Source organism: Anomaloglossus baeobatrachus, chromosome 4 (assembly GCF_048569485.1).
Source record: "Anomaloglossus baeobatrachus isolate aAnoBae1 chromosome 4, aAnoBae1.hap1, whole genome shotgun sequence".
Classification (NCBI taxonomy): Eukaryota; Metazoa; Chordata; class Amphibia; order Anura; family Aromobatidae; genus Anomaloglossus; species Anomaloglossus baeobatrachus.
This window is the reverse complement of record NC_134356.1, coordinates 637,637,303-637,656,776: the sequence shown is the minus strand read 5'-3', so window position 1 is coordinate 637,656,776 and position 19,474 is coordinate 637,637,303. Positions and strand designations below refer to the sequence as shown.

Here is a 19,474-nt window from a genome sequence, read left to right as displayed (position 1 = left end):
CAGGGCCAGTTGCATCCCTTGCGGCGCCTCATGCATTTCCTAGGGAAGATGGTGGCAGCCATGGAAGCAGTTCCCTTTGCGCAGTTTCATCTGCGTCCACTTCAATGGGACATTCTCCGCCAATGGGACGGGAAGTCAACGTCCCTGGACAGGAAAGTCTCGCTTTCCCAGACGGCCAAAGACTCTCTACAATGGTGGCTCCTTCCCACCTCATTGTCTCAGGGAAGATCCTTCCTGCCCCCATCCTGGGCAGTAGTCACGACAGATGCGAGTCTGTCAGGGTGGGGAGCAGTATTTCTCCACCACAGGGCTCAGGGGACGTGGACTCCGCAGGAGTCCACCCTTCAGATCAATGTTCTGGAGATCAGAGCAGTGTATCTTGCTCTACTGGCCTTCCAACAGTGGCTGGAAGGAAAGCAGATCCGAATCCAATCGGACAACTCCACAGCGGTGGCATACATCAACCACCAAGGAGGGACGCGCAGTCGGCAAGCCTTCCAAGAAGTCCGGCGCATTCTAATGTGGGTGGAGGACAGAGCATCCACCATATCCGCGGTTCACATCCCAGGCGTAGAAAACTGGGAAGCAGACTTCCTCAGTCGCCAGGGCATGGACGCAGGGGAATGGTCCCTTCACCCGGACGTGTTTCAGGAAATCTGTCGCCGCTGGGGAGTGCCGGACGTCGACCTAATGGCATCCCGGCACAACAACAAGGTCCCGGCATTCATGGCGAGGTCGCGCGATCAAAGAGCTCTGGCGGCAGACGCCTTGGTTCAAGATTGGTCGCAGTTTCAGCTCCCATACGTGTTTCCGCCTCTGGCGCTCTTGCCCAGAGTGCTACGCAAGATCAGATCCGAGTGCAGCCGCGTCATACTCGTCGCTCCAGACTGGCCGAGGAGGTCGTGGTATCCGGATCTGTGGCATCTCACGATCGGTCGACCGTGGTCACTGCCAGACCGACCAGACTTACTGTCCCAAGGGCCGTTTTTCCATCAGAATTCTGCGGCCCTGAACCTGACTGTGTGGCCATTGAGTCCTGGATCCTAGCATCTGCTGGATTATCTCAGGGAGTCGTTGCCACCATGAGACAAGCTAGAAAGTCGAATTCGGCTAAGATCTACCACAGAACGTGGAAGATTTTCTTGTCCTGGTGCTCTGCTCAGGGAGTGTCTCCCTGGCCATTTGCATTGCCCAAGTTTCTTTCCTTCCTGCAATCGGGGTTAGAAAAGGGCTTGTCGCTCAGCTCCCTTAAAGGGCAAGTTTCGGCACTATCCGTGTTTTTTCAGAAGCGTCTAGCACGTCTTCCTAAGGTGCGCACGTTCCTGCAGGGGGTCTGTCATATTGTGCCCCCGTACAAGCGACCGTTAGATCCATGGGATCTGAACAGGGTACTAGTTGCTCTCCAGAAGCCGCCCTTCGAGCCTCTGAAGGAAGTTTCCTTTTCTCGGCTGTCGCAGAAAGTGGCGTTTCTTGTTGCGATCACATCGCTTCGGCGAGTGTCTGAGCTGGCAGCTCTGTCATCTAAGGCTCCCTTCCTGGTGTTCCACCAGGACAAGGTTGTGCTGCGCCCCATTCCGGAGTTTCTTCCTAAGGTCGTATCCTCTTTTCATCTTAATCAGGATATTTCCTTGCCTTCTTTTTGCCCTCATCCGGTTCACCGGTATGAAAAGGCCTTACGTTTGCTAGATCTGGTGAGAGCACTCAGAATCTACATTTCCCGCACGGCGCCCATACGCCGTGCCGATGCACTTTTCGTCCTTGTCGCTGGTCCGCGCAAGGGGTTGCAGGCTTCTAAAGCCACCCTGGCTCGATGGATCAAAGAACCAATTCTAGAGGCCTACCGTTCTGCGGGGCTTCCGGTTCCTTCAGGGCTAAAAGCCCACTCCACCAGAGCCGTGGGTGCGTCCTGGGCATTACGTCACCAGGCTTCGGCTCAACAGGTGTGCCAGGCGGCTACCTGGTCCAGTCTGCACACTTTCACCAAGCATTATCAGGTGCATACCTATGCTTCGGCGGATGCCAGCTTAGGTAGAAGAGTCCTGCAGGCGGCAGTGACACCCCCGTAGGGGAGGGCTGTTTTGCAGCTCTAACATGAGGTATTTATTTACCCACCCAGGGACAGCTTTTGGACGTCCCAATCGTCTGGGTCTCCCAATAGAGCGCTGAAGAAGAAGGGAATTTTGTTACTTACCGTAAATTCCTTTTCTTCTAGCTCTTATTGGGAGACCCAGCACCCGCCCTGTTGTCCTTCGGGATGTTTTTTTGTTGTTTGCGGGTACACATGTTGTTCATGTTGAACGGTTTTTCAGTTCTCCGATGTTATTCGGAGTTAATTTGTTTAAACCAGTTATTGGCTTCCTCCTTCTTGCTTTGGCACTAAAACTGGAGAACCCGTGATACCACGGGGGGGGTATAGCCAGAGGAGGAGGGGCCTTGCACTTTTAATGTAGTGCTTTGTGTGGCCTCCAGAGGGCAGTAGCTATACCCCAATCGTCTGGGTCTCCCAATAAGAGCTAGAAGAAAAGGAATTTACGGTAAGTAACAAAATTCCCTTCTTTTGCGACATGTACCTCTTGTAGGGCCATGCTACCTGCGGGTTCCACCTACCCTCACTGTGAGCAATGCTCAACCCCTGTTACGCTTGCTCAGTCGGAGCCTCGGTCACTAGTGGGCCCCTCGGCTCAGGCAGACCCCCCTGCTTCCACTGTCCAGGTGGCAGCGACAGAATTTGCAGTTTTTGCTGAAAAGCTCTCAGAGTCACTCTCACTATCCATGGCTCAGTCTATGGACAAATGGTCTGCCAAGTTGCTGGAAGCCCTGCAGTCCAGACCGGTCCTTACACAGGCCCCGGACCCTGATAGATCGGCGCCTCCAGGTCCCTCTCGGTACACCCCGGCCGGGGTGGACCCTAGGTCTCACGTGGAGGACTCCTCCACGGACCACAGTCCCAGACCAGCTAAGCGGGCTCGCTTGGAATCTTCCCCGACTTCCTCCCGCTGCTTGGGTTCCCAGCTTGAGGACTCTCTGGAGGACGAGGCGGAGGGTGCAGCTCAGGGCTCGGACCCTGATGTTGCTCTCAATCTTGATACACCTGAAGGGGACGCCTTAGTAAATGATCTTATCTCGTCCATCAATCAGGTGTTGGATCTATCTCCCCCGCCTCCACCTATAGAGGAGTCGGCCTCTCAGCAGGAGAAACACCAGTTTAGGTTTCCCAAACGTACACGGAGTGCATTTTTTTGATCACTCTAACTTCAGAGGTGCTGTCCAGAAGCCCAGAACAGTTCCGGACAAGCGCTTTACTAAGCGCCTTACTGACACACGTTACCCCTTCCCCGCTGACGTAGTTAAGGGTTGGGCTCAATGTCCTAAGGTGGATCTCCCAGTCTCCAGATTGGCGGCTAGATCTGTAGTTTCGGTTGCAGATGGCTCATCACTAAAAGATGCCACTGACAGGCAGATAGAACTCCTGGTGAAATCCATCTATGAGGCCACGGGAGCGTCTTTTGCCCCGGCTTTTGCAGCCGTGTGGGCACTCCAAGCTATCTCAGCTTGTCTGGCTGAGATTAATGCGGTCACACGTACGTCTGCCCCGCAGGTTGCATCTTTAACCTCTCAGGCGTCGGCGTTTTCTTCCTACGCCATGAACGCAGTCCTAGACTCTGCTAGCCGTACAGCGGTGGCATCCGCTAATTCGGTTGCAGTCCGCAGGGCCATGTGGCTGCGCGAATGGAAAGCAGACTCGGCTTCCAAGAGGTTCTTAACCGGTTTGCCGTTTTCTGGCGAGAGATTGTTTGGCGAACGTTTGGATGAGATTATTAAGGAATCCAAGGGAAAGGACTCCTCCTTACCCCAGTCCAAACCTAAGAGACCTCAGCAACGAAAAATTCAATCGAGGTTTCGGTCCTTTCGTCCCTCCGCCAAGCCACAGTCCTCTTCGTCCAATAGACAGGACAAAGGCCAGAGGAACTCCTATGCGTGGCGATCTAAGTCACGCCCCCAAAAGACCGCCGGAGGCACTGCTTCCAAGGCGGCCTCCTCATGACTCACGGCATCCCCGAACCGCATCCTCGGTCGGTGGCAGGCTCTCCCGCTTTCGCGACGCCTGGTGGCCACATGTTCAAGACCGATGGGTGAGAGACATTCTGTCTCACGGTTACAGGATAGAGTTCAGCTCTCCTCCTCCGACTCGTTTCTTCAGAACCTCCCCGCCCCCCGCGCGAGCAGACGCACTTTTTCAAGCAGTGGACGCTCTGAAAAAAGGAGTCGTGACCCCCGTTCCCACTCAGAAACAGGGTCGCGGTTTTTACTCCAACTTATTCGTGGTGCCAAAGAAAGACGAATCATTCCGTCCCGTTCTGGACCTCAAATTGCTCAACAAACACGTGAGCACCAGACGATTCCGGATGGAATGTCTCCGCTCGGTCATCGCCTCGATGTCACAAGGAGACTTCCTCGCATCGATCGACATCAAGGATGCCTATCTCCATGTGCCGATCGCACCAGAACATCAACGCTTTTTGCGTTTTGCCATCGGGGACGAACACCTTCAGTTCGTGGCATTGCCCTTCGGCCTGGCGACAGCCCCACGGGTTTTCACCAAAGTCATGGCATCCGTTGTGGCGGTCCTGCATTCTCAGGGGCACTCGGTGATTCCCTACTTAGACGATCTCCTAGTCAGGGCACCTTCTCGGGCGGCGTGTCAACACAGCCTTTCCGTCGCTCTGGAGACCCTCCAGCAGTTCAGGTGGCTCATCAACTTCCCAAAATCCAAGTTGACACCGACCCAATCTCTGACCTATCTAGGGATGGAGTTTCATACACAGTCAGCGGTAGTCAAGCTTCCACTAGACAAACAGCTGTCACTGCAGGCAGGGGTGCAGTCTCTGATTCAGACTCAGTCGCACCCCTTGAGACGCCTCATGCACTTCCTGGGGAAGATGGTGGCAGCGATGGAAGCAGTGCCCTTCGCGCAATTCCATCTGCGCCCGCTCCAGTGGGACATTCTCCACAAATGGGACAGGAGGTCGAGCTCTCTCGACAGGAACGTCTCTCTTTCCCTTGCAACAAAGACGTCTCTTCAGTGGTGGCTTCTTCCCACTTCTCTATCACAGGGAAAATCCTTCCTGCCCCCAACCTGGGCTGTGGTCACCACGGACGCGAGCCTGTCAGGGTGGGGAGCGGTGTTCCTCCATCACAGGGCTCAGGGAACCTGGACTCCGATAGAGTCTTCCCTGCAGATCAATGTCCTGGAGATAAGGGCAGTGTATCTGGCCCTATTGGCTTTCCAGCAGTTGCTGGAGGGCAGGCAGATCCGTATCCAGTCGGACAACGCCACTGCCGTCGCATACATCAACCACCAAGGCGGCACGCGGAGTCGTCAAGCCTTCCAGGAAGTCCAGCGAATTCTGCAGTGGGTGGAAGCCACAGCATCCACCATCTCCGCAGTTCACATACCGGGCGTAGAAAACTGGGAGGCAGATTTTCTCAGTCGTCAGGGCATGGATGCGGGAGAATGGTCCCTGCACCCAGAAGTGTTTCGAGAGATCTGTCGCCGCTGGGGAACGCCGGACGTCGATCTCATGGCGTCACGGCACAACAACAAGGTCCCGGCCTTCATGGCACGATCTCAAGATCACAGAGCTCTGGCGGCGGACGCATTAGTTCAGGATTGGTCGCAGTTTCAACTGCCTTATGTATTTCCTCCTCTGGCAATGCTGCCCAGAGTACTACGCAAGATCAGGTCCGACTGCCGTCGCGCCATTCTCGTCGCTCCAGACTGGCCGAGACGGTCATGGTACCCGGATCTGTGGCATCTCACGGTGGGTCAGCCGTGGGCGCTGCCAGACCGCCCAGACCAGACTTGCTGTCGCAAGGGCCGTTTTTCCATCTGAATTCTACGGCCCTCAACCTGACTGTGTGGCCATTGAGTCCTGGCTCCTAGCGTCTTCAGGGTTGTCTCAGGATGTCATTGCCACTATGAGACAGGCCAGGAAACCGACGTCCGCCAAGATCTATCACAGGACTTGGCGGATTTTCTTGTCCTGGTGTTCTGATAAAGGTTTTACTCCCTGGCCTTTTGCCTTACCCACTTTTCTTTCCTTCCTTCAATCCGGAATGGATAAGGGGTTGTCACTTAGTTCTCTCAAAGGGCAAGTATCGGCACTCTCAATATTCTTTCAAAAGCGCCTGGCCAAGCTTCCGCAGGTCCGCACGTTCCTGCAGGGAGTTTGCCACATAGTCCCACCTTACAAGCGTCCGCTGGAACCCTGGGACCTTAACAGGGTGCTAACGGCTCTTCAGAAACTGCCTTTTGAGCCGCTGCGGGATGTCTCCTTATCGCGTCTTTCGCAGAAAGTGGCATTTCTAGTAGCAGTTACTTCACTCCGTAGAGTGTCGGAGCTTGCAGCACTGTCATGCAAAGCCCCCTTCTTGGTTTTTCACCAGGATAAGGTGGTGCTCCGTCCTGTTCCGGAATTTCTCCCTAAGGTGGTATCGCCTTTTCATCTCAATCAGGATATCACCTTACCTTCATTTTGCCCTAATCCAATTCACCGCTTTGAAAAGGATTTGCACTCATTAGATCTAGTGAGAGCACTCCGTTTCTACGTGTCTCGCACAGCGCCCCTGCGCCATTCAGATGCGCTTTTTGTCCTTGTGGCTGGTCAGCGTAAGGGTTCGCAAGCTTCCAGGTCAACCTTGGCTCGGTGGATTAAGGAACCGATTCTTGAAGCTTACCGTTCTTCGGGGCTTCCGATTCCTTCGGGGCTGAAAGCCCATTCTACCAGAGCCGTGGGGGCGTCCTGGGCATTGCGGCACCAGGCAACGGCTCTACAAGTGTGTCAGGCAGCTACGTGGTCTAGTTTGCACACTTTCACAAAGCACTATCAAGTGCATGCCTATGCTTCGGCAGATGCCAGTCTAGGTAGGCAAGTCCTTCAGGCGGCGGTGGCCCACCTGTAAGAGGGAGTCGTGTCGGCTCTTGTTATCGAGGTATTCTTTTACCCACCTAGGGACTGCTTTTGGACGTCCCAATTGTCTGGGTCTCCCAATGGAGCGACAAAGAAGAAGGGAATTTTGTTTACTTACCGTAAATTCCTTTTCTTCTAGCTCCTATTGGGAGACCCAGCACCCGCCCCTGTTCCCTTCGGGCTAGTTGTTCTTTTGTGTACACATGTTGTTCATGTTCAATTGTTTCATGGTTTTCAGTTCTCCGAACATCCTTCGGATTGAATTTACCTTAAACCAATTTATAAGTTTCCTCCTTCCTGCTTTTGCACCAAAACTGAGGAGCCCGTGATGCACGGGAGGGTGTATAGGCAGAGGGGAGGGGTTACACTTTTGAGTGTAATACTTTGTGTGGCCTCCGGAGGCAGAAGCTATACACCCAATTGTCTGGGTCTCCCAATAGGAGCTAGAAGAAAAGGAATTTACGGTAAGTAAACAAAATTCCCTTCTTTTGTACTATCAGAAAGTTGGTATTTTGCAGGGTTTTTCTCTGGCCACCATCAGTCCCTTTCCTGTCCTTTCCTATTTTAGTCAGCGGGGGCCTCACCTTTTGCTAATCCTGTCATCTATCTGTGTATTGTGTTTTTCCTATATCACTGCAGTCTTTTAATGTGGGGGGCTTGCTATTCTTGTCTATTTTCTGAGGCAGAGAGTTATTCATCTTTCCTACCTTTAGGATAGTTAGTTAGTTCTCCGGCTGGGTTCGCGGTGCACAGGATGTTAGTTCACCCCTCGGCTACTTCTAGTTGTGATGGTTAGTAAGGAGATGGCGGTCAGATTAGTTGCCAATGCTCTTGTCACCTTTTGCCAATGATTTGTGGTGGTCTTCCATGGTTCCGGATCATAACATTTATCATTCATATTCTCTGAAAAAAGGCCAAGAAAGCAAAAAATCTACCTGGGTATGTAAACTTTTGTAGCTGTTCCCATCACAGCCCCATTCTGGTATCATGTCCTCCATTCTGGTATCATGTCCTCCATTCTGGTATCATGTCCTCCATTCTGGTATCATGTCCTCCATTCTGGTATCATGACCTCCATTCTGGTATCATGTCCTCCATTCTGATATCATGTCCTCCATTCTGGTATCATGTCCTCCATTCTGGTATCATGTCCTCCATTCTGGTATCATGTCCTCCATTCTGGTATCATGACCTCCATTCTGGTATCATGTCCTCCATTCTGGTATCATGACCTCCATTCTGGTATCATGTCCTCCATTCTGATATCATGTCCTCCATTCTGGTATCATGTCCTCCATTCTGGTATCATGTCTTCCATTCTGGTATCATGTCTTCCATTCTGGTATCATGTCCTCCATTCTGGTATCATGTCCTCCATTCTGGTATCATGTCCTCCATTCTGGTATCATGTCCTCCATTCTGGTATCATGTCCTCCATTCTGGTATCATGTCCTCCATTCTGGTATCATGTCCTCCATTCTGGTATCATGTCCTCCATTCTGGTATCATGACCTCCATTCTGGTATCATGTCCTCCATTCTGGTATCATGACCTCCATTCTGGTATCATGTCCTCCATTCTGATATCATGTCCTCCATTCTGGTATCATGTCCTCCATTCTGGTATCATGTCTTCCATTCTGGTATCATGTCCTCCATTCTGGTATCCTGTCCTTCATCCTGGTAAATGCCCCCCATGCTGGTAAAACGTCCCCTATCCTGGCTACAGTAAAAAGAACTAACAGAAAAACTCACCCTTCCTTCTCCTGCTCCACCGCTGGTCTCTGCTTGTCCTGCGCGGCCACAAGACGCCATGACGCTGCAGCATCACTTTATGCGACGGTGCCGGGCTTAATGACGCTCCTAGGCTGAGAGTGCGTGTCGGAGCGAGGAAGTAATGTCTCCTCTGCTTCAACACAACTTTGTACTGCTATCGCGATCTTGCCAGCAGTTCGAAGTGGTTGGATGAGGTGACCGTGTGCGTGCCAATACACCGGGCTCTGTGTACCATAGGTTCGCCATCACTAGTCTAGAGGAATGCTTTGAGCCCCAATGTTTATTAAATATAAATTTAATTGCAGATATTTTTTTGTTTCTTCTGCTTTTTGTGTTTTGCAGACTGTGGATCTGGAGAGCGAGCGCCGGACAGATGGAGAAAAGATAAAACTCACCATACAAATGACCAAGATCCTGGAGCCCAGTTCTGACCTTTGTATCCCATTCTATAACGTTGTGATCAGAAGGTGGGAAATGCGCTGTGCTATTATTATTATTATTATTATTATTATTATTATTATGATTATTATTATTATTATTGTTCTTATTATTTTTATTGTGTTTTTATTAGTTGGACCTAGTTTTCTGTCTTACTATTCTTTATGCCAGGGCTGGACACACATCTTGGTAGCCAGTATTTCTGGAGAGCGCTCCAGTACTGCCTCTGCCCCGATCTCTATTGTCATTGTCATAGATGCAGTGGTAACATTACGACAAACAGCACTTGACCATCACATTTAAACCCTGGACTCGTCTGTCTCATGTCGTCTTAGGCTAGGTTCACATTTCCGTTGTTTTGCATCAGTCATATGCGTTGCTTGACGCATGTGACTGATGCGTTGTACAACGGATGACAAAGAACAGAATTCATTGTCATTGTCGGACTCCATTGTGTGCGGGGGGCGGAGTGCGGGGTGGGTGGAGTTGAGCGGGGCCGTAGCGCTGAGGAAGTCAGTGCCACGGTCTGCATGGCTGGGGACAGGTGAGTGAGCGTGTGTGTGTGTGTGTGCGGGAGGGGGCGGAGCCGAGCGGGGAAGTGTCGGGCTCCATGCACACGTAGTCAGTCAGTAAAAACTAGGCAAAGCGCATTGCTTGGTAACCCGATGTCTATCCTGGTTACGTGTGCAGGGAGCCAGAGAGAGCATGCGCAGCTTCCGTCCCGCGGTCAGTCGTTCCATGACTGATCAGTCGGGCGGAGGATGCAACGCATCATCATCACAATCCGCCGCTCATACAAGTCTATGGGAACAACGGAATCCGCCAAACGGATGCCGTTGTTTACCAGAGCCACGGATTGTGACTGATACAATTTAACAGAAGTGTGAACCTAGCCTTATCTTGGCATCCGCTGTGAGCCCAGTGATTGATTACAACGGTCAGGTGCTGCAACCTTGAGGTCACCGCTGCAGCTGTTTCAAGAAAGGCAATAGCAGACTATCAGCTCTGAAATTGGTAAAGGTATTGTCATTTCATCCACAGGATCTGCCATAAGTGCGGAGCTGCCTCTCTGATGCTACTAATAAGGTTCATTAGGTGTTTGGTGGCTTTGCACATAATATATACATTTGTTGTATTATGTATGTATTAAGTACAGTGGACCCTTACTTAACGAGTAACCCACTTAACTTAATGAGAATTTCGCTTAATGAACAAAGCTTTTTGTAAATTTGAACTCTCTGTACGAGAAAGCTTTGCTATACGAGCGAAATCCTCACCGCACACACTTCCGGTTCCGTACATCCACCGCGCTCTGACCCGCTCTTGCAGTCCACACAAACAAACACACACACGCACACACACACATACAGTATTATGCTCACCTTACCTTCCGTTCCATCGCCGGCCTCCTGGGTCTTGTAGTCCGCCAGTGCATCGCTACGAGGGAGGAATCCTCACGGCGAACTACAAGACCCAGGAGGCCGGCGATGGAACGGAAGGTAAGGTGAGTATAATATGTGTACCTTCCGTTCCATCGCCGGCCTTCTGGGTCCTGTACTGTGTATCGGTAACCATCGGCGACGAGGCAGGAACTTCCACTGTCAGACGCTACTCAAAGGCAGCGTGCTGACCAATCAGAGGCTCCTGCCTTTGACGTCAGCGCTCTGGGTGCGGAAGTTCCTCCCTCGTCGTCATGGTTACCCGATACACAGCCCATGCTAGAGAACAGCAAGTTCCAGCAGGCCGGCTATGGAACGGAAGGGAAGGTAAGGTGAGCATAATATGTGCGCATGCGTGCTTGTGTGTTTGTGCGTGTTTGTGCATGTGTGGAATGGCACAACAGGGGACCCGGATGGGACATTTAACAAGTTGTGGAACGAATTGTCTGCATTGCAATGATTTCCTATGGGAAATCTTGCTTTGCTGAATGAATAACTTGGTTTACAAGCACACTGCCAGAACGGATTGTTCTCGTTAACCAAAGTTCCACTGTATTTGGGTAGGCTCTGTCCTCTTTATTATACTGTTTGCACTTGAGTAATATATGTTCATTCTGTTCAAGAGTAATGAAAATTTTGGATATGAAGCTGGTTGGTAGAAATTTCTATGACCCCACAAGTGCCACCGTCCTGCAGCAGCACAGGTAAGCTAGTGCTGCGTATAAAGACGTGCTTCATTCGCTCTCTGCTGATAGACTTCCTCTCTTTTGTTTGAACATAATGTCTTCAAAGCAGGAGGAGAAAAAGGGTTAATGCCGCGCAATCCGCCAGAATAAGATGTGGAAATGTTGATAGATTGATAACTCTCTTATTCCATAGGTCTACGCGTTTCGAGGTATGAAGACCTCTTCTTCAGGACCAGAATATCAAATGTTGATATTCTGGTCCTGAGGAAGAGGTCTTCATACCTCGAAACGCATAGACCTATGGAACAAAAGAGTTCTTAATCTATCAACATTTCCACATCTTATTCTGGCGGATTGCGTGGCATTAACCCTTTTTCTCCTCCTGCTTTGAAAACATTTCTACGTGGGGCCGTGGCAGCCTCCATTATCTCATGCAATCTATGGTGGTTGTGACCCTTCACAACCACATCTGGTGAGTGCATTATATCATATATTACCTCGTTTTTTTATCTGGTAAGACCCTATCAGCTCTTCTGTTTTTCTAGCTATATTGTATGAACATAATGACACACTATTTTGTTAAAAATCTGTGTTTATTCGGTCTTTAATCATGAGGAAACACCCGATTGGCTTTTTTTCAGCCCAAAGGTGTCTGGCCACTAGGAAATCTTTCTATTGAGCTGCAATCTTACCCTTTAATTGTTTATAAAACCTTGGATAACTGATTTAGTATTCATGAACCTTTGAGGTCTGTATAAGATGTGCTCTGGTACTGACCTTATAGGTTACCTACATCTGTTTAGCATTTATCGATCTGCATAATATGACCATAAAATTAATATATGATCATAAAGTGAGTGTCTTAGCTACAATATATCACAAAAGTGAGTACACCCCCTCACATTTTTGCAAATATTTTATATCTTTTCATGGGGCAACACTTAAGATATAACACTTAAGTATAGTAGTCAGTAGTCAGTGCACAGCTTGTATAACAGTGTAAATTTGGTTCCTTCTAAATAACTCAACACACAGCCATTAATGTCTATACCACTGACAACAAAAGTGAGTTCACCCGTGAGTGACAATGGTCAAATTGTGCCCAGTTATCAATGTTCCCTCCCCGGTGTCATGTGACTCATTAGTGTTACAAGGTGTCAGGTGTGAATGGGGAGCAGGGGTGTTACATTTGGTGTTATTGCTCACACACATTCTCATACTGGTCACTGGAAGATCAATATGACTCCTTATGGTAAAGAATTCTCTGAGGATCTAAAAAAATAATTGGTGCTCTACAACGAGATGGCCGAGGCTATAAGAAGATTGCCAACACATTGAGACTGAGCTGCAAGCCGGTGGCCAAGACCATAAAGCGGTTTAAGAGGTTCCACTCTGAACAGGCCTCGCCATAGTCGACCAAGGTAGCTGAGTGCATGTGCTCAGTGTTATATCCAGAGTTTGTTTTTTTAAAATATACATATGAGTGCTGGCAGCATTGCTTCAGAGGTTACAGAGGGAGGTCCTCCTGTCAGTGCTTAGACCAAATGCCCACAATGATTCACATTGGTCTGCATGGCTGTCATTCCAGAAGGAAGACTCTTCTGAAGATGATGCACAAGAAAGCCGCAAACTGTTTGCTAACAACAAGCAGACTAAGGACATGGCTTCCTGTGGTCTGCTGAGACCAAGATAAACAAACATTCAGATGGTGTCAGCAACCAGATGAGAAGCACAAAGAAAAGTGTGTCCTCCCTACAGTCAAGCATGGTGGTGGGAGTGTCATGGTTTGGGGCTTCATGAGTGCTGCTGGCTGTGGGGAACTACAGTTCATTGAGAGGAACCATGAATTCCAACATGTACTGGAAAATGTAGATAGAGTTGCACAGCAGAAAACAAACAATTAAACAACGAGTGCTTAAATGCTGGACATGAGCCCAAAGTGGGAAAAGAAAAAGAAATCTGCATATAAACCCAGCACACCATTCAATAACAAAATATAACCATCTTTATTTCTTTGTCGCTCCATTGGGAGACCCAGACAATTGGGTGTATAGCTTCTGCCTCCGGAGGCCACACAAAGTATTACACTTTAAAAAGTGTAACCCCTCCCCTCTGCCTATACACCCTCCCGTGCATCACGGGCCCATCAGTTTTATGCTTTGTGTTGAAGGAGGCACACATTCACGCAAGCTCCACATTTTAGTCAGCAGCAGCTGCTGATTGTATCGGATGGAAGAAAAGAGGGCCCCCACGGGGCCCCCGGCATGCTCCCTTCTCACCCCACTAAGTCGGCGGTGCTGTCAAGGTTGAGGTACCCATTGCGGGTACAAAGGCTGGAGCCACATGCCGTTTTCCTTCCCCATCCCTTAGAGGCTCTGGGAGAAGTGGGATCCTAACCGGTCACCTTTCACTAGGACCGGGCTCCCTCTGCAGCCCCTGGGGGAATCTGACGGACAGGAGACTGGCTATCATCAGGGACTGGCCCTGCATCTAAAAGGTACTCTGTGTCCCCTTGGGGACGGCGCATGGAGCGCCTGTGTTACAGACGCTGCAGCGGCTGCTGTTTTTTCTGTGACGACCGGGACTACCGCGCCGACCGCGCCTGTTCGTCGGCCGCGTTATTAAATTTAGTCCCCGGCTTCTGCGGCTTAGTACCATAACTCCCGTCCCCGGGCCTGCCAGTCAGGGGTAAGGGCGGGACGGTCGACTGGATGTCGGCAGTGAGGGCTGGAGCATACTTAGGTGTTCTCCTCCCCCCTCACTGAACACTGTGGGGCACCAGATTCCCGCACTTTATTAGTCACCGCCCACGGCTCCCTCCTCCCCTGAGAACTCTGGCAGCCATTGTTACAATCACTTCTGCCGGTGGAGGATTTCAGAACGAGCTCTGCAGCTCTGGGTGGCCCAGGCGGGGAATCTGGTGGACACACAACCGCTTTGGGCGGTCGGTAAGCCACACCGGTTACCAGGTGCTGGCCCCCCTAGGTGCCGAAGTGTGTATATATATATATATATATATATATATATATATATATATATATATATATATATATATATATATATATATATATATATATAATATATTGTATACATTTTCTCTGTTCGGCCGCATTATTTTGCTTTTGGCTATATACCCTCAGTGATCACTCTCAGAGGAGACAACAGCATGTCGTCCGCAAAGAGCAAGGGTGCCAAGGCACAGGCTTATTTTGCAACCTCTACCTCTTGTGCGGCTATGTTACCTGCAGGTTCCACCTACCCTCACTGTGTGCAATGCTCGGCCCCTGTGGCACTCACTCAGCCGGAGCCTCGGGCACTGGTGGGACCCTCGGCTCAGGTAGAACCGCCGGCTTCCACTGTCCAGGTGGCAGGGACAGAGTTTGCAGTTTTGGCTGAGAAACTCTCTGAGTCGCTTTCACAGTCCATGGCTCAGTCTATGGACAAATGGTCTGCTAAGATACTAGAAGCCTTGCAGTCCAGATCGGTAACACAGGCCCAGGGCACTGTGAGTTCATCGCCCCCAGGCCCCTCTCGGTCGGCGCAGCAAAGTGCTCCTGGGGTGACACCTAGGTCCCACGGTGAGGACTCCGACACGGACCGCAGTCCCAGACCGGCTAAGCGGGCTTCCCCGACTTCATCACGCTGTTCGAGGTCTCAGCATGAGGACTCTCTGGAGGATGAAGCGGAGGTCGCAGCTCAGGGCTCTGATCCTGACGTTGCTCTCAATCTAGATACACCTGAAGGGGACGCCATAGTAAATGACCTTATAGCGTCCATCAACCAGGTGCTAGATCTTTTTCCCCCAACTCCACCTATAGAGGAGTCGACTTCGCAGCAGGAGAAACACCAGTTTAGGTTTCTCAAACGTACACGGAGTGCGTTTTTCGATCACTCTAACTTCAGAGATGCTGTCCAGAAGCACAGAGCATTTCCGGACAAGCGCTTTACTAAGCGCCTTAATGACACACGTTACCCCTTCCCCCCTGACGTAGTTAAGGGTTGGGCTCAGTGTCCCAAGGTGGATCCTCCAGTCTCTAGACTGGCGGCTAGATCCGTAGTATCAGTGGCAGATGGTTCATCGCTCAAGGATGCCACTGACAGGCAAATAGAGCTCCTGATGAAATCCATCTATGAAGCCATAGGCGCGTCTTTTGCTCCGGCCTTTGCAGCCGTGTGGGCACTCCAAGCTATCTCAGCTTGTCTGTCTGAGATTAATGCGGTCACACGTACCTCTGCTCCGCAAGTTGTGTCTTTGACTTCTCAGGCGTCGGCCTTTTCGTCCTACGCCATGAACGCCGTCCTGGACTCTGCGAGCCGTACAGCGGTAGCATCCGCCAATTCGGTGGCAGTCCGCAGGGCCATGTGGCTACGCGAATGGAAGGCAGACTCTGCTTCCAAGAAGTTCTTAACCGGTTTGCCATTTTCTGGCGACCGTTTCTTTGCCGAGCAATTGGACGAAATTATTAAACAATCCAAGGGAAAGGACTCGTCCTTACCCCAGTCCAAACCAAACAGACCTCAGCAACGAAAAATACAACCGAGGTTTCGGTCCTTTCGGCCCTCAGCCAGGTCCCATTCCTCCACGTCCAACAGGTCAGAGAAGGGCCAGAGGAACTCTTCTGCATGGCGGTCTAAGTCACGTCCTACGAAGACCGCCGGAGGAACCGCCTCCAAGGCGGCCTCCTCATGACTTTCGGCCTACCCAAACCGCATCCTCGGTCGGTGGCAGGCTCTCCCGCTTTTGCGACGCCTGGTGGCCACATGTCCAAGACCGATGGGTGAGAGACATTCTGTCTCACGGTTACAGGATAGAGCTCAGTTCTCGTCCTCCGACTCGTTTCTTCAGAACATCTCCGCCCCCCGAGCGAGCCGATGCACTTTTTCAGGCGGTGAACACTCTGAAGGCAGAAGGAGTTGTGATCCCCGTTCCCCTTCAATAACGTGGTCGCGGTTTTTACTCCAACTTGTTCGTGGTGCCAAAAAAGGACGGATCATTCCGTCCCGTTCTGGACCTCAAACTGCTCAACAGACACGTGAGAACCAGACGGTTTTGGATGGAATCTCTCCGCTCTGTCATCGCCTCGATGTCCCAAGGAGACTTCCTAGCATCAATCGACATCAGGGATGCTTATCTCCATGTGCCGATTGCACCAGAGCATCAACGCTTCCTGCGTTTCGCCATCGGGGACGAACACCTTCAGTTCGTGGCACTGCCTTTCGGCCTGGCGACAGCCCCACGGGTCTTCACCAAGGTCATGGCAGCAGTGGTGGCGGTCCTACACTCTCAGGGCCACTCGGTGATCCCTTACTTAGACGATCTTCTAGTCAAGGCACCCTCCCGGGTGGCATGTCAACACAGCCTGACCATTGCTCTGGAGACTCTCCAGAGGTTCGGGTGGATCATCAATTTCCCAAAGTCAAAATTGACACCGACCCAATCACTGACTTACCTCGGGATGGAGTTTCATACTCTCTCAGCGATAGTGAAGCTTCCGCTGGACAAACAGCGTTCACTGCAGACAGGGGTGCAATCTCTCCTTCGGGCCCAGTCACACCCCTTGAGGCGCCTCATGCACTTCCTAGGGAAGATGGTGGCAGCAATGGAGGCAGTTCCCTTTGCGCAGTTTCATCTGCGTCCACTTCAATGGGACATTCTCCGCAAATGGGACAGGAGGTCGACGTCCCTAGACAGGAACGTCTCTCTTTCACTGGCAGCCAAAACCTCTCTTCAGTGGTGGCTTCTTCCCACTTCTTTGTCGAAGGGAAAATCCTTCCTGCCCCCATCCTGGGCTGTGGTCACGACGGACGCGAGTCTGTCAGGGTGGGGAGCGGTCTTCCTCCACCACAGGGCTCAGGGAACCTGGACTCCGACAGAGTCCTCCCTTCAGATCAATGTTCTGGAGATAAGGGCAGTGTATCTAGCCCTAAAGGCGTTCCAGCGGTGGCTGGAGGGCAGGCAGATCCGAATACAGTCGGACAACGCCACGGCGGTCGCGTACATCAACCACCAGGGCGGCACACGCAGTCGTCAAGCCTTCCAAGAAGTTCGGCGGATTCTGCTGTGGGCGGAAGCCACAGCCTCCACCATCTCCGCAGTTCACATCCCGGGCGTAGAAAACTGGGAAGCAGACTTTCTCAGTCGCCAGGGCATGGACGCAGGGGAATGGTCTCTTCACCCGGACGTGTTTCAAGAGATCTGTTGCCGCTGGGGAACGCCGGACGTCGACCTCATGGCGTCTCGGCACAACAACAAAGTCCCGGCATTCATGGCACGGTCTCAAGATCACAGAGGTCTGGCGGCGGACGCATTAGTTCAGGATTGGTCGCAGTTTCGACTGCCTTATGTATTTCCTCCTCTGGCACTGCTGCCCAGAGTGTTACGCAAGATCAGGTCCGACTGCCGCCGCGCCATCCTCGTCGCTCCAGACTGGCCGAGGAGGTCGTGGTACCCGGATCTGTGGCACCTCACGGTGGGTCAACCGTGGGCACTCCCAGACCGTCCAGACTTGCTGTCTCAAGGGCCATTTTTCCATCTGAATTCTGCGGCCCTCAACCTGACTGTGTGGCCATTGAGTCCTGGCTCCTAGCGTCCTCAGGGTTATCTCAAGATGTCATTGCCACCATGAGAGAGGACAGGAAACCAACGTCCGCCAAGATCTATCACAGGGCTTGGAGGATCTTCTTATCCTGGTGCGCTGATCAGGGTTTTACCCCCTGGCCGTTTGCCTTACCCACTTTTCTTTCTTTCCTTCAATCCGGAATGGACAAGGGTTTGTCTCTCGGCTCTCTCAAGGGACAAGTATCGGCGGTTTCCGTGTTTTTTCAAAAGCGTCTAGCCAGGCTTCCGCAGGTCCGCACGTTCCTGCAGGGAGTTTGCCACATAGTCCCACCTTACAAGCGTCCGCTGGAACCCTGGGATCTTAACAGGATGCTAACGGCTCTTCAGAAACCACCTTTCGAGCCGATGCGAGATGTCTCTCTATCACGCCTTTCGCAGAAGGTGGCCTTCCTAGTGGCAGTCACATCACTTCGGAGAGTGTCTGAGCTAGCAGCGCTTTCATGCAAAGCCCCCTTCATGGTGTTTCACCAAGATAAGGTGGTTCTGCGTCCGGTCCCGGAATTTCTCCCTAAAGTGGTATCCCCTTTTCATCTCAATCAGGATATCTCCTTACCTTCTTTTTGTCCTCATCCAGTTCACCAATGTGAAAAGGATTTGCACTTGTTAGATCTGGTGAGAGCACTCCGGCTCTACATTTCTCGCACGGCGCCCCTGCGCCGTTCTGATGCGCTCTTTGTCCTTGTCGCTGGCCAGCGTAAGGGGTCGCAGGCTTCCAAGTCAACCTAGGCTCGGTGGATCAAGGAACCGATTCTTGAAGCCTACCGTTCTTCTGGGCTTCCGATTCCTTCAGGGCTGAAAGCCCATTCTACCAGAGCCGTAGGTGCATCCTGGGCATTGCGGCACCAGGCTACGGCTCAGCAGGTGTGTCAGGCGGCTACCTGGTCGAGTCTGCACACTTTCACGAAACACTATCAGGTGCATGCCTATGCTTCGGCAGATGCCAGCCTAGGTAGGCGAGTCCTTCAGGCGGCGGTTGCCCACCTGTAAGAGGGGGCCGTTTTCGGCTCTTTTTATCGAGGTATTCTTTTACCCACCCAGGGACTGCTTTTGGACGTCCCAATTGTCTGGGTCTCCCAATGGAGCGACAAAGAAGAAGGGAATTTTGTTTACTTACCGTAAATTCCTTTTCTTCTAGCTCCTATTGGGAGACCCAGCACCCGCCCCTGTTCCCTTCGGGCTGTTGTTCTTTTGTGTACACATGTTGTTCATGTTGAATTGTTCTTTTGGTTCATGGTTTCAGTTCTCCGAACATCCTTCGGATTGAATTTACCTTAGACCAATTTATAAGTTTCCTCCTTCCTGCTTTGGCACCAAAACTGATGGGCCCGTGATGCACGGGAGGGTGTATAGGCAGAGGGGAGGGGTTACACTTTTTAAAGTGTAATACTTTGTGTGGCCTCCGGAGGCAGAAGCTATACACCCAATTGTCTGGGTCTCCCAATAGGAGCTAGAAGAAAAGGAATTTACGGTAAGTAAACAAAATTCCCTTCTTCTCACACAGTAAAAAACACCTAAAACATATATACACGTGGTCAAAAATGTTGGT

General features: G+C 51.3%; 1 protein-coding gene across 1 annotated transcript in view; it reads left to right on the top strand.

The window, feature by feature from the left end:
- The window catches only part of PIWIL2 (piwi like RNA-mediated gene silencing 2), a 376,860-nt gene that overhangs the window by 161,827 nt on the left and 195,559 nt on the right, over positions 1-19,474 (top strand). Inside the window, exons 9-10 of the mRNA XM_075346446.1 lie at positions 9,089-9,213; positions 11,247-11,327. Of these exons, the coding sequence (XP_075202561.1) occupies positions 9,089-9,213; positions 11,247-11,327 (206 nt within the window). The remainder of the gene's footprint in view (positions 1-9,088; positions 9,214-11,246; positions 11,328-19,474) is intronic.